Genomic DNA, 16,262 nt, shown 5'->3' with positions numbered 1-16,262 from the left:
GTTAACAAAAATATTTTGATAATTTTGACAAAAATCCTCCCAAAAAAAATATTCTATGCATCATGACTTAATGTTTAACAATTCTTGGCACAACCATGTTGTCTAAATAACAAACAATGATTAAATTTTTCAAAACTCAACTACAAACATAAATCATATTATTTTTTTTTGCATTATTGAAACTAAAAATCAGGATACACAGGAAAATCTTATTTAGTTTGCTGATGACACATAAAAAATGTACTTATATAGTACATTATACCTTATAAATAGTAATTACAACTAAAAAGCTTAGACATCTTTGTCGAACAATTTTTATACAACATAAATGTATTTAAAAATATACTCAAAAACTTTAAAATGCAGACTTAATAAAATATGATTAAATATTTAAACATTTAAACTAAACTCAATGTCACTAAAAAGTTGTTAAAAGTATAATATCCAATATTTAAAACAATCACTATGAATTCATCATAGGCATAAAATTAATTTCTTAAATTTCTAAAGTTTATCAAAAAGTTTTATGGTGATTTAATTAAACCTATATAAGTAGATATTACAATACCCATTATTAAGGATCAAAAAATAATGACATAAAGATTTGTATATCATCTTAATTTTAAATTGATTCATTCAATATTAATATCGTAATGGAGAAATAGTAAAATTTAAAGTATATTTATTAAATACATTTGTGTGGAAAAAATTACAATTATTGTTCAAGAAAATATAGGTATAATTTTACTTATTTATTATAAATGATTTTTTTTTCAGACTTAATTACAATGGCATTAAGATTAGGGACAAGGGTTGCAAAAACTTAATTCAATTGAAAAAAAATAAAAAAAATAAAAAAAATTGAAATGTTAAATTCAAATTTGATTACATAACATTTGTTTATGTATAGGAATTAATGAATATTTAAAAAAAATATAATAAAAACTAAAAAAAGTAGTTTTGGTATTGTATTATGTTAGATGATTTTATTAATATTAAGCTTAATTTTTTAAAAAAAGGAGATAATAAACATAATATATAATCTAAAAATAAAAAAGATTGAATTTTTTGCAACCCAATTAGGAACCGTAAATAACTATTAGGTATGAAAAAAAGGAGTAGATTTTTTGGTATATTTTCTTCTTAAAAACTACATTTTAATATAATTGTATTGCATAGACTAGAAAATTTAAGTCTTCAGAAAAATTTAAGAGTTTTATAATAAAAATGTTGTATGAAGATTATGTCAAAAATCTTTGCTTAGTAAAAAAAATGCAAAACAACAGAATAAATCAACTTAATTTAAATAAATATATGAGGAATACTTACAGATAATTGGTAATTTACTATACACCAAATGAAAAATATAGCATATAGAGATGTGTGTAAACATAATATTAACTATTATAATGTACCTCTACATAAATAATAAATATGGCATTTAATGTTGTTCATGTTTTCGTCTTTTTAGGAATAAAGCTTCATGAAAATCATCCGAGCTTAACTTGTTTCTATCGATATGTAATGTTGAAAATAACTCACCGTCAGTCATTGATTTTGGAAATGTAAACACACATTTACTTTTGTCAATCATATTAGCTGAAGCACACATTCTATTTTCACTGAATAAAGTTTGATAGGAATGCGCTTTATTTGTATGAACAACATTGCACTCTTTGCATGAAGTTAAATTGTCAGCCGATTTACCTTTGTAAAGTGGTTTTAACATAAATTTTGGTACTGTTAAACTTGCTGACCTTAGTTGACGGCCTGATACTGGTGACTTTGTTTCTGGTGTACGATTTATAGATACACCCGATATAAAAAGTGTTGGTGACTTTGGGATGCCTGTATCTGATTCTATATCAGCAGATATATCATTATCAGCACTATCTTCAGAATGACTACTAAACTTTTCAATTTTAATATTCAGTTCAGGTTTGATGAGTAGTTCATCAGACGTTTTTGATTCATTCTCTAATGTTTCATCGGATGTGTCTAGTGCAGCAGTTTTTCCAATTTTACTTAAACGTTTAGGCAATGTAATGCTAGAATGTTTAGATGTATTTTGCCAATAGAGCTGAGCTAAGATATTGCACAGTTAGGGAAAATAAATAAAATTAGTAAAATGTTCAGTAAAAAGAATTGTGTTACTCATACTTTTTTGTCTGAACTTATAGGAGCGGCAATGTTACTGTCATCTAATGATGTGACTGCACGACATTCACCATTATTATTGATCTCCATGAGAATCGAAGCAGTTCTTCTAGGCAATACTTGAAAGCCATGATTCAGTTTTCCACGTTTTTTATCCATTTTATCTTGCCTGTCATCACCATTCATATGATATACATTAACACAATATCTAAAAAAATAAATAAAGTTATAAAACACTAATTTGGGAAATTAACTGCATACAACAACCAGACCTTCGATTATTTTTGTACAAATCTCTACGTGAAAGTAGATCGCCAAAAGATAATGAACGTCTAAGATTTTTATTTTCCATACGACTATATATATCTTCACTAAAATCCAAATAATAACTATTTTTGTGCAAATCACCGACTTTAAATACACCATCATCAAGTTTTATACCACTACATCTGAAAAAAAATAAAAATATAATTATTTTAACTATATAACTAGATAATTTTTAACATAATTCAGATAAATTACTTAGGTAAGTTAACAGGAATATCGTTTTTTAAAGTATTATTCTCGGAGATATTTGTTGAAAGTAAAATTGTTTCACTGTCATCTTTAGATTTTGATACATTTTTAGATTTAGCCATTGCAATTTCATCTAAAGACATCTGTAAAGCCATTTGCAGTTGCTGGTCATCATCATTTGAATCCTCAACAACTTCTTAAAAAAGATGTACAAATAAAAAAATTATCAATTGTTTTATTATACTATAAAAACTATGAGTTAAAATTAGTATTCACCTGAATAATTTTTACTACAACTTGCTTCTTCAATCTCTGACCTATAAACAAAAATTAGTGTTAATGACAATAGTTATTGATTATGTTTATTGAAAAAGAAAATTTTAAAGGTACCTTTTCTTTAGTTGAGCATCTTTTATCATTTGAAGTCTTGACATTTCAAGAGCAACAATAAGGTCCATTGCAAAAGTACCAACAATACTGGTGCGCTTTTCCTTTTTTTCCTAATAAACAAAATTAATAAGTAATAGTTAATTAAAAATTATTATTATGTTAAAATAAAATAAGTATGATTAAGTGTTATGTGTATTAATTTAACTTACGCTCTTCTAACAAAGTTTTGTGAGTATTTTTGCACCTTAAGCTACAGTATTCGTGAAATTTAGATGTTCTAGGATTCCTCACTCTTGCTCTTTTACAGTGCTCCATTTTACACTGGCCAAAGACACTTACAGCTAGAGCTCGATCCAATTCAGTTTCCTTAAATTTAAATAATTAAAAATAATCAAATGTTATGTAAAAATAAACCTGTGGTTATTTTAATTTTTTAACCTCTTCTTCATCTGAACAACTTTCAGGCCAATCTAATATAGCAGTAAGGTTACGATGTCGTCCTTTTGAATCTACAATCCATGGATTATCTGGATCAATTTGAATTGAATCTCCAATTGCTTTTTTCAACAAATCCTAGATAATTTTTTAAGTCCAAGTTTACTTATTGAATCTATACTTCTAGGATATTTACACTCACTTTAGCAGTAGCATTTATGTGTTTTTGAGACATGGCAATTGATTTTGGCTTGGTAACATTTGGTGGAATAGAAGGCATGCTTTTTAAGGATATAGATCCATCTGATATGGCATTAATGAACTCATGACGTTTTCGTCTTAATATACTAGTAGTATTAATAATGGCACTTCTTGGATTACATAAATATTGTCTTAAAACCATTCCTGATAACTTTTCAGTAACTTCTTCAACTTCATTCTAGAACATAAAATGGATATATTACAACTAAGGAAATTTAAATTAAGATTATTTTAAACACTATAAGTAATCTTTAAAAAAAAATATTTTGTATCAAATTATAAAATTTATTAATTAATAACTATAGTTTTAAAACAATCAATTAATGAAATACACTTTTTTAAATTTTACCTGCATAAACTCCAAAATATTTCTATTATATGCACTATATAGCATATAAAACCCATACACATATGACGCACACAGTACACGTTTCGCTTTCTGCACTTCAACAACTGCATCTTCTACAAATTTTGTACGCTCATCATCTATAAACAACCAGAATTTAAAGTTATTATTTGAAAGAATACTCTATATAGAATTTGAGAAAAAATACCTTCGGATATATTTAAGGCAGCTGAAAGAGCTATTCTCCAATTTTTAACAATTTCTACAAACAGTTCTTCCATTGGGCGGGTTACTTCATGTTTTTTAAATTTAGTATAATAATGAAGAAATTTACTCAATTCCAAACTTTGCTTATTTTTTTGTTGAGCCTATGAAAAATAATAACAGATAAATATTAGTTAATTTATAAAAAAAAAAAAAAATGTAATACAAAACATTCTATAAAAAAATCATATTGCATACGAGTCTGCAATGAAGAACTACATTTTATGTCTTTGTTGTCCTTGCTATTATATATAGCACATACCTAGGTAATATTTATAGGGTAATTGATAAAATATAAAGACACAACTGCTAATGGTATACAATTTTTTTTATTTTATTATTATTTTATATTATATTTATAATTTTTTTATTTTCATATATTATTAAAAATTAGTTTTCATTATCATTTACATTATCGCTTGAAATAATACTCAGCAGTAGTCGATGATGACTAAAGTAGGATTCTATTAGTTAAATGGTAGAAGAAAAAAAAATGTTTTATTCTAAAATAAACCAAGATTAAACGGTGTACCGTCCACGTCCGACTTTTGCTATATGCTTAAATGGTCACAGTATTAATCACATCGAGTGTCGGTACAGTCGCACCTAACTAGCGTGTGGTATGCTCATATGTATAACGAGTTTGAATCTCAGATGAGAAAAATGATACTTTGCATTTTTTTTTGTAACAGTTTCCGTAACTCTTTATGTAACGTAACGTTTTTCGATTCTATGTGCTAAAGCAGACATAAAATGTCAAAAATCTTTTGGCGTGCATATAATGGTTTCATGGATTTTATTTTTATTTTTTGAACATGGATTTCTTTTTGGTTGATCTAAAAGCCTGAAGTATTCAATCAAGTATATTATGCATTTTTCATTAAGATTCTAATTGATTATGACTTAGAAAGCCTCTACATTCCTAGAACAGCTCTTATTTGTCAAATAAGCAGTAGTTTATTTAACTATATAGGATTAGAACACAAATAACTGTGCCTTCATCAGATATTTATTAATTATATTTTTATCAAGTCCATTTTTGTTTTTTGGTTGTAAATAACGTACCCACTTTATTGGGCTATGTATAAATAAAAGTATTTGTTGATGAATGATTATCATAGCTATTTATACATTTTCAATCTAGTTTTGATTGCGTGAGATTTTAGATAAATCTAGATTAGTTAGTCGGAGTGAAGATTTTAGCCTTCAACTTACTGTATCAAAATACCAGGTATGACAAATCATATATACAATAAATGAGCATAAAATCAAATATTCTGATAAATCAGCTAATGATCTGTTTTTGCGTATCAAAAATATTAAATCTCTGATTAAACATTTGAAAAATTTGTTGTAAAACTTTAAGCTTTTTGAGTTTTTAAAGAGTGATCTTAAGCTATCAATTTCCTTCAAATTATTTTATATTTGTCTATTGTCACCCATTTTTGAGTAAAGGTTTGTTTTATGAAATCCATAAATTTATTGCAATTACCAAATAATCAAATAAGTACTAAGGAAATAATAATGTTTTGCAGATTTTCCTTTCATATATTTATATTAGTACTTACTTCTTTTACAAGTAGACCACGTTTTTCATCAGCTTTGCAAACAGCATTCATACGATTGCAACGGAAGAAACCACCAGTAGCTGAACCATGTTTTTTCCAGCTTTCTTGACATATCCAACAAAATTCAAACTTACACTAAAATAAAATATAAATTATTAAATTTTTTATTTTTAGTAATAATATTTAATTTTAACATGCTAAATTAAACTTAAAAATATTTGATTTAAATCTAAAATGTAATATAATTTTTTGATAAATATTGAATATTTGTTTCGTGCCCAGTAAAAGTTATAAATTAATACTGAAGAAGTATTTACCTTTGAACATTTCATATGATTACAGCCTTCATTCTTTTGTATAGGAGAATTGCAATTTGGACACGGTTTTGAATTTGTGACCAACCACAAACTATTAGCTGCTTCTTCATACTCTGCAGTTGTTTCACGTATCTTATCTGGTTTAACTTCAGATATTTTAGTCATCCACTGAGACCATTGTTGACAACTGCATGGAGTATGAGCATCTCCCATACATTCCCTATTGAATAATAAACATATAACATATATGTAGGTTTAATTATTAATAACAATCTTCAAAACATACCAACAAAAGTAATGACCTCTACCACAGTCAACTGAACGTGCAATCTTAGAATTAGGCTTTGATTTTCTAGTGATTGGTAGGCGAACAGCAAGTCCACAGTTTGGAACAGGACACCATTTAATAGAACGGTTGCTTTCAACAAAAGACTAAAACATATTTAAAATTAAATATTATAAATTAAATTTAAAATTATATTTCTCTTTCAATCCCATTTACTTCAATATTAAGATCAAAATATCTTCGAGCCATTTCAGGACTAACAATATTTTCAATGAGTTCAGTTGGAACTAAAATATGGCAGTGTAAAGCTGGGCAACAAATGTTGCTAGAGTCTTTTCTTTTAATTTTATATGTTAAGTATTGTTTCCAACATGAATTACAAAACTTATGTTCACAACACAATTTAATTGAACAATCAGATAATGGCAGTTCGTTCAAGCAAATATCACACTGAAAAAATACATAATTATTAAACAATTAAAATATTAAGTAAATTAAAAATACATGTAAACAGCATGAAGTAGATTGAAAAACACAGGCCAAGATCCAAGCTATAGTTAGGCATAATATTATTAGCAATATGAAGCATTCTATGGAGAGGATGATATCAACTGTAGGTTCAAGAATGGTAAAAACATAGAACTAAACTTAGTTATACATTTCACAAGAAGGGGCTTTACATTTTACTCCCGCAGTCCCTCATATAGTTCAGGAGCATCATAAGTAGTACCATTATAAAGAACACTGCACAGATAATAAATTATCTATAATTGTGAATCACACAGAAATTGTGAGGAGGGAGTGTATATTAAGTAAATTCTGTGCACTGAATGTAGTTAGTGAATGTAATTTCCAACACTTAAAATGTGCTCCTTTTTAACACAAGAAAAACATTATTTTTTAAAAATCGAATAACAATCAATCCTAAGTTACAAAACAATTAATGTTTGAAAATACAACTGCTAAATTTGAAAACAAGAAAAGAATGTATATTATAATTATTTGAAAACATTGTTGTGATTCATGAATTAAATTTGTATTTAATTGTCAGATTCCAGCTTCCTTAAATTTGTTCTTTTTTTTTAATTTTACTAATCGTTTTAGAGTCTAAACCATTATCAGTTAAACAAGAAATGTGGGTATGTTAATTGTTGATCCCTCATAGAATTGAGCTATTATGCACATAAAATCAAGCACATGTTTCACACTATAATTTATAAATATGATAATAAATTAATATTATTTTATTTGTATCATTAAACTAATTTTATTCGTTTTTTTTTTTATATACATTTTAAGATTAATTATATTTAAATATTTTCAAAACATTTTTATAATTATTTGGCTCTAAATTAAATTTTTTATATCTTAATGCTACTAGGATCATGCAAAATTATATTAGAGAATGATATACAGTAAAACCTGTCCTGTGAGGAATTGCACAGGACCAATAAAAATTTCAGTTTTAAGCAGGTTTCTATGTAACTGAATAAAAAAGAAAATTCTGTACTATAGAGTTACAATATTCTGCATGATTAAGATTTAAGATTATAACATTTTCTGGTCAATAATAAAAATTAAAATGTTGAAAATTAATAAATATCATAAGCTATGATAAATTTTAATTTTTTAGTAAATAATAACATGATATGTATTAATTAAATATTTAAAAATAATGATAAATTTAAATTTTAAAATTTGAAGAACATAATATTTAGTAGGTATTAATCAAATAACAATATAATAAAATAAAGTAAGCTGAGTATAAAGTTTTTGTCCAGTTTTTTATTTTAACAATTAACAAATTTCTTCTATAGTATAGTAAATTATATTTAGTTATAAAATTAACACTAATGAGATATTGACCACTATCATTCAATAGTACACCAAAAAGGGAGACCCTAAGCCAAACCCCCTTCCCTTTTCTAAGAAATATCTAATGTAAAATTAATCAAAATGTTGAATCTTTTATTAATAGAACAGGTAGTTGTAAATTTAATATTGGAATTTCTTTACTGACGGTCGATAATATTTTTTTGATTTAGTATCCTATAATATATTAAATGATTTTAATTATATTGTGATAATAATAACTTAGTAATTCTTAAACATATCCCGTGAAAAAATGCTGGTAGTATCAATGCTATCATTGTTCAATACTAATTTAATAATTAATAATCTCTAACTAATTTAATTAGTTAATAAATTGAAATGAACTTTAAATTCATATAACTTACAATAGTTTGATCACTAACATTAAGTTGAGCTTCTTCATTTAAATTTGTTTGTTGTAATAACCCATTTAAATACAATTTTTTGGTTGATTGCACAGACATAGGTACTTGTACACCAGCAATTTGACAACACTTGTCAGGATCTCGAACCCATCTTTCAAGTAAAATCTCTCTAGACCATTCTAAAACATTAAAATAATATTATAGGTAAATATATTATATGTATTAAGTTATAAATAATGATAATTTAATTTTACCGTTATTTCTAAGCAATGCTTCAGCTGTAAATAATGGCAAATTTAGCATATCAGCAGTTTCTACCAATAACTGATCTTTAGCTTCTTGTAAGTCTTGTGTGCGCAATCCTGCATATGTTTCTTCCTCTCCAAAATCATAATCATCCACAACAGTGAAAATGTCTTTCAAGTCTTCACCCTAATTAAAAAAATATTTATGATAAATTAGAATTATAAATAAACTTATTTTTAAGGTAAATTCAGGTTTAAGTAACTGTAAAAATAGAATGTGTAAGTCTGGATAGTAAAATAAAAAGGCGATTTAAAACTTTTGAGAGGAGTAATACAAATATATTTTTGCTTATGAGTGGTTATAGTGGTATATATAGGATTAGTGTTAACATGTACAAGTTTCGGAAAAATTAAAATATTATCCTAAAAAAATATTATATTTAACAAATGACAATAGAATATTTTAAAAAATATAAGAATCAAATTTATTTATTAGTTGATTCATTAAAAGAAAATTCAGATTTGTAGTTTTCAGATTTCAAGACTTTTATAACTTTCCAGACATAACTATTATTTTATATTATTGGGTTTGTTATACTATTTTTCAAATACGAACACACCAGACGGCAAACAAAAACCAGTTTAAATTCGCACACGACCTGCCCACTTCTAACAGTTTCAACCACTATCGTCTAATCAGAAAACATTTACTAATTTTTTGGTAGAGCCACCACTGATAACAATACACAATACGGTATTGTTCTCATTTGAAAAATAGTATGAGTATGAACATATCACAAACACTTACAAACACCATTCGAGACTCTAATTTACGAGCCAAGGTCTCATATCCATTTTTCACAGCTAAATCACAGGCAGTCTCTTTTTGGTTATTAGTCTTGAATATTGGGGCTCCTCCGTGTGAAAGCATCAAATCAACACAGTACTGTAAACCTGAAGCAGCTGCAAGATGTAGTGCAGTGTTTCCATCCTATTAAATTTATGACTAATTTTAATATATTTAGATATAATTATATTTATTTGTAGTAAAATTACATTATTTTGAACACTCAGTCGTATTTTCTCTCTCCTTCCATCTGATAATTCTGCTCCTTGCCAGTTTAATAATATTGTTACACAGGCAGCACGACGTTCTTGCGCAGAGTAAGGGCTTTGGGGAGGAAGAAAACAAACTGCATGAAGTGCTGTTTCATTGGAGTTATTCTTTTTATTTGGATTTCCATTATGTTCATTTAAGAAAGCTCTAGAATTCATAAATAAATATTTATCATTACATAAAAAATTAATTAAATTAATAAATACAGTAATAATTTACCTAAGTAAGTGTTTCATTCCATGTTTGGCTGCATAATGTAAAAGAGTATTATGGTTATGACTATCTCCATAACTCCAGTTGGGGTCTAGAGTTTTAAGTTCCGGGGAGTTAGAATACAGCTACAAAATACAATAATTAAAAAATATATAGGTACTCACTAGTCTTTTGTTGAATAATAAAATATTTAATATTTACCCGCATAGCAGCATATTCATCCCCTCGCTGTAGATGTTTTTTAAATTTGGTAGATGTACCACCCATTGTGTTTTCTTTATAAAATATAACATATCTATCTGCTTTTAAGTATCCATACTCTTTTTTCTTTAAATATTATACTTGTTATGATTCTCATTTTTAATGGCAATACTAAAATTAAAAACCATTGATAGTTATAATAATTGTATTAATTAAGTACAATATTAATCAACATTGGTTAATATCTAACATTATTAAATAAATATATTTTATAAATTCAGTTAAAATATAAATAATAAAAAGTCATATATACCTATTACATCACTGTATTTTAGTATAACGCAATTGTAAATTATACATTAACTTAAGTAGATAACCCTTTTGATAATTTATACATTAGTGTTTATATAAATAATAATTATGATTCATAGCTTTAGTATGTTAACAGTAATAACTAATAAATAATAAATTAGCCAAAAATTTTTCTTAGAAAATTCAACACAACTATACAAATACAACATATAATAAAAATATTTATTTTTTTTTTAAACTGTTATTAAATACATAAGTAATATTTATTAAAAGTAATTTAACATAACAATATAAAAGTCAATAATTTCAAAGAATTAGTCTACAAAATTTATAAAATGAATTTATATCATGAAACTATATAATATATACATTATTATACTATTTATTAATAATATTGTATTCAAAAATTTCAAACTAGTTAAACTTAAAAGTCAAAAATCTTAATTAATAAAAAAAAATATTTTTGTTCATATTACAAACTGCTCAGTTTTTATTTTATCTTTTGTTTACTTCATAAGTAAGTAAAAACTGTTTATAAGTATGTCATTTGAAATTTTTATCCTAAGTATATTAAATTGTAAAACTTGCTTACTGATTTTATAGTACATTTTGTGTTCAGAATTGTGTTAATTAAAATGTTAAAATTAAACAACACTGTAAAAATTATTATATGTTATATAGCACACACTATAATTATAACCACATAATATCTATATGTAGTTATGCTTATTATGCACATTTTTTCTTACTATGGAAGTGGTGATAAATGATATCTACATAAACAAATATAAATATAGACAGTCTATCAAGTTAGGATATCTGTTATCTGTTTATATTCTTAAATTTAATATTATATTGTACTTAGTATTACAAACATTTTCTTGTACTTATTCTAAATAATTTATTTCACTCAACAAAAAAACTATTTATTTATTAAGTCTAAAAACTTATGCTTATAATTGATCTATTTTTGTAGATATTAAAAAAAAAGTAGCATTTTTATATTTTTTTTTTATTTTTTACTTTACATTTATCAATTTTTACTTTTTATCTTATATGTATATAATTGGTTATACTTTATTATGTATGCGTAATTAGTACTAATAAATTAGTTTTAACAATATTTTAATGTATTAAGAACTGAAAGTCATAAAATGCTGTATAAATATATGGACAATATTATTGTACAATATACTAAATACCATATCATTTTCAGATTGAAACACAAAAATAAGGATTAAAAGATGAAAACAAAGATCATGTTTTTGTAAAGAATAATTGCATAATATAATTTTTTCAAAATAACTGTTTGAAATGTTGATAAGGTTATTTAAATAAAAAGTTTTAACAGTCAAAAATCACAAATTTTTATAGCACATGATTTTTTTTACTATAAATTTAAGCATATAACTGTATATTGAATATACAAATACATACATGTTATCTATGGTGTAATTATTAGCTTAGATCGGAAGTATTCTTTTAATAAACAAAAAATAAAAATACATTAAATACTAACTATTTATAAATATATATACAATAGAATCCACTTAATGGGGACACATAGGGTGGTGATCTATCTGTCCCCATTATTTAACTGTCTCAGTTAATCAAATTTAAAAAAAGAAAAATTAAAAACTATTAACACGTTCACAGCCACAGCATAATTTGGAAAGTTGGTTAAAATGCATATACATAATAATTTAATTTAAAAAACTACTGATTCAGATATGCCTATTAAATTATTTAACTCATGAACACTAATATTTTGAGGCTGAGCTTTTATTTTATCTAGTGCAAAAATTTTTTCAATCTAATCAACATTAAATCTTTACAAGACATTATTGCTACTTGTTAGCACAAACTAGGATTAATTCACAGATCCAAAACATTAATAAAGGAATTTTGTACGCAGGTTAATCGACTCAATTTTCTTTATGAAATATGTGATAGTAGGAGACAAAAAAAAATGATTAATTTAAGTAAAAGAGATAAATGTTATTATTTATAACATAGGATTATTACATAAAATGTGATAAAGACATAGAAATTAGATAGTTACAGTTTCGATAAGAAATTAGTTATGTATAGACTATTATATGTCCCTTATAACTGATGGTTTGTCTTCAATAAACAAATTAATATGGCCTAAAATAAATACATTTATTCGAGACTTTGACAATTTGTCCCCATTAAGTAGATTTTACTGTATTTTTAGAAAAATGTTGTATGGTAGTGCTATATAAACAAATCGTAACTTTAGAAAATAAAAGGATAGTTAATTCAAATTTCAAATACCTATTTTTATCTTTCAATGGCACTGAGTTTCATACTATAATAAATATGTTATGAAATAATCCTGTGTATATCAAAGAAAAAAATATAAATATTGAGCATATATTATTGTCTAAAAAAAATATAATAATGAAGCGTATAAAAGGAAAGTAAAATAATATAAAAAAAAAACAATGCTTGACATTGCAATTTCTATTAGTACCTACCTACCTATCCATTATGATTTGATATGTATAAAGTAAACCATATAGTATCATCTGTGGTTTTTACGGTTAAATAAACATTGAATCTAAGGCATACTGAACAATTTCCTTTTTTTAACTTATTTATTCCATTTTAACTATAGACTTTAGTAATTGAGTACTAAGCAATTAGATAGAATATATTATCATGGAAACTAAAAAGGTAAATATTACATATAATAATTTATTTAATTTTATTACATTTTTTGAAACTGAATTAAAATATCTGTAATGTCATATATAATTATAAGTTCTTTTTTATGTAAATTAAGCATCAATGAAAATAATTTTAAGCTAACAAATTACCACTAATCATACATAAAATTATAAATTACTTTTTTAAATTTTGCAACAGGTTTTGTTTTTTATTATTTTAATTATATCAATAACAAAAAGTTTTGGGGAAAATGATTATACACCAACCCAAAGTATTGAAGATACAGAAGATGAACCGATTTATAGCAATCATAAATACTTTGATGAGGATTCAATGAGTTCAATACAAAAATGTAATATATCTACAGTTACAATAATATTCTAATTAATTATACATTAATATATCGATTGCGTTCTGATGTCAGTTAGTATATTAAGAATCGTTCAACAACATGGTCAATACTATTTCAATTCAATAGACTTTTTTAATTATATATTTATACACTGTACTTAAGTATAATCATACCTAAGAGCAATTTATATTTATTAGAAATTATTATATATAATTATATAATGAAGTAAGGATTATAAAAAAACTTACACAGGCAACACGTTTATAAAAAAAAATCTTATCAATTGATCTAAAGGAAAATATTCAAAATTTTTTAATAAATGAATATCAAAGAATGTTAAATAGTATGATTAAGTATCATTTTAGCATTTTATAGAAAACATTTTAATTAAAACAATGATAATTTAATTGTAAACATTTATCTATATCAAAAAATAAAAGTGGTCTTGTGGTGATACACTAGGATTGCCATTCATCCCGATTTTGTTGAACATTACCGGTTTTCACTATACAGTCCCGATATTTTTCAACTCCTGGCCAGGACATGGATATGTACCAGTTTCTTAAAATTAGTTCCAAATTGATGTCATGCATAAATAACTAAAATTAATTAAGTGTCAGAAATTTCAGAGATAACCGAGGACGATAATTTAGTATTTCATAGTGACATAGTGTATATAATTTATAGAATTTATAGAATTGTCAGTCTTCAGTCTTATTTCAAACGTTCTATGTATTGTGAACTTGTATTGTTTCTGCATTTAAATTTAATAACTTATTGTAACTATTGTGTTGTAATTACCAATTTTTATTTTTATGCTATTATACCTAATTTACATCACATACATTATGGCTCAAAAAAAAAAAAAATTCTGACGAATGTGTTTGGAAAGTGTTTTCTAAAGTGACATAGTGTCTCAGCTAGTAATTTTTTATAAATGGCAACCCTATGATATACGCATATAGTATAAATTAGAAATGTGTCCCCGAGGATCTATTAAGGTAAAATATAAATGCTTAATATAAATACATAGGTATATAAAACTGGATATGCAGTATTTTTTAAACACAATACTACATAATAGTTTGTATCAAAACTTAATATAAGTATGAACCTAATACCTTATACTTATATAGAATGTAAAAATAATTCAACATAATTAAATTAGATTGATTATTTAAATAAGTATTAATCACTTTATTATTAAAAACTAAATTTTATAATTATAAATTGAATTTTTATAATTTTTTTTTTCACCCAACTCTAATAATTCTTATTCACACAGTATATCATACACTAATATACTCATACCAATATAAGCGATTACTTAATGAACATGTTTTATTATTCTATTAGATGAACCAGGTAGAGTTCAAATAAAAGTCTATAGAGGACCAGATATAATTGAAAATGATGAATCATATGCAGCACATGGATTTTGGGTAAAACAACCATCAGAAGATTATTAATCAAGACTTATTATTTTATATATTATTAGCTTTAGTGTCAATAAAGTATTTACTTATTTAAACATTTTTATTTTATATTGATATTTTTAAATATTTATAATTTGTGAAAATTATTAAAGTAAAGAGTTCATGATTAAATTACTAAATGTAAGTAAAATTGTCATTACATCAAAAATAGTGGTAAATAATACACATATCAATTTTTATATATTTGAGTTAATGTATTTATATTAGATTTATAATTAAAAAGATTTGTCGAACGTATACTTACAGTAAACTCGAAACTGAGAGTTTATAATATAGTGTCTTTGTTATTATATTGAATCGAGTAACTAATGTGTTTAAAACTTGACCACGCATTTTCGCATGATGGAAGCAAAAGTATAATATGTGCTTAGTCGAGTTTTGGTCTTCATTCTGGTTGTTTTCGTCCCCACGGAACAACAATATGATTAGTTTTTCAACATAATGCTACTCAGTACTCCGCGTACCAGCCACGGTTTACTGTCTAGTGTCTACAGAATTCAGCTTCCACTTTCCAGAATCCGAACTCTAAAGACAACGAATTACTACGACCGCAATAAAAAATAAATAATGAAACACTAAACATTTTATCAAAACAAAAACAAGATATTGCGCCCGCGCGAAAATCCACCTGGAATAATAAACACTTTATTGTTGATAATTTAACAATAATAATTTTTCATATTATTTATGTTCATAGACATGTTATAATAAATAAAAATGTATAATATATTTTTTTATTTATAAATAAATATATATATCATAAAAATCTTAAGTAAAAAATAAATAATATAATATTCTTATTTCTTATGGAAACATTTTGATCCATGATATTCATAGAGTTTATCATGTAATATA

At 24.9% G+C, this 16,262-nt stretch overlaps 1 protein-coding gene across 2 annotated transcripts; it reads right to left on the bottom strand.

The window, feature by feature from the left end:
• Positions 1-1,169: 1,169 nt before the first annotated feature.
• On the bottom strand, positions 1,170-15,978 carry LOC112596076 (ankyrin repeat and IBR domain-containing protein 1-like). 2 transcript variants are annotated; one of them, XM_025341556.1, is made up of 22 exons: positions 15,652-15,978; positions 10,554-10,724; positions 10,359-10,477; positions 10,079-10,286; positions 9,831-10,013; positions 9,032-9,209; positions 8,778-8,956; positions 6,757-6,990; positions 6,541-6,686; positions 6,255-6,474; positions 5,938-6,072; positions 4,314-4,473; positions 4,109-4,245; positions 3,701-3,937; positions 3,502-3,636; positions 3,272-3,429; positions 3,064-3,171; positions 2,950-2,990; positions 2,680-2,866; positions 2,430-2,606; positions 2,161-2,365; positions 1,170-2,101 (listed from the first exon to the last, which is right to left on the bottom strand). In XM_025341556.1, exons 2-22 carry the CDS (start codon positions 10,617-10,619, stop codon positions 1,442-1,444), a joined length of 3,873 nt encoding a protein of 1,290 aa, XP_025197341.1. In that variant the 5' UTR covers positions 10,620-10,724; positions 15,652-15,978; the 3' UTR covers positions 1,170-1,441. The 2 variants fall into 2 exon arrangements, with proteins under 2 accessions (XP_025197341.1, XP_025197340.1); XM_025341555.1 differs by having other exon boundaries at positions 1,171-2,101; positions 2,680-2,869.
• Positions 15,979-16,262: the final 284 nt, after the last annotated feature.

This window comes from Melanaphis sacchari, unplaced genomic scaffold (genome assembly GCF_002803265.2).
Source record: "Melanaphis sacchari strain LSU unplaced genomic scaffold, SCAv2.0 Contig2_pilon_pilon, whole genome shotgun sequence".
Lineage (NCBI taxonomy): Eukaryota > Metazoa > Arthropoda > Insecta > Hemiptera > Aphididae > Melanaphis > Melanaphis sacchari.
This window is presented reverse-complemented; position numbering and strand designations above follow the sequence as displayed.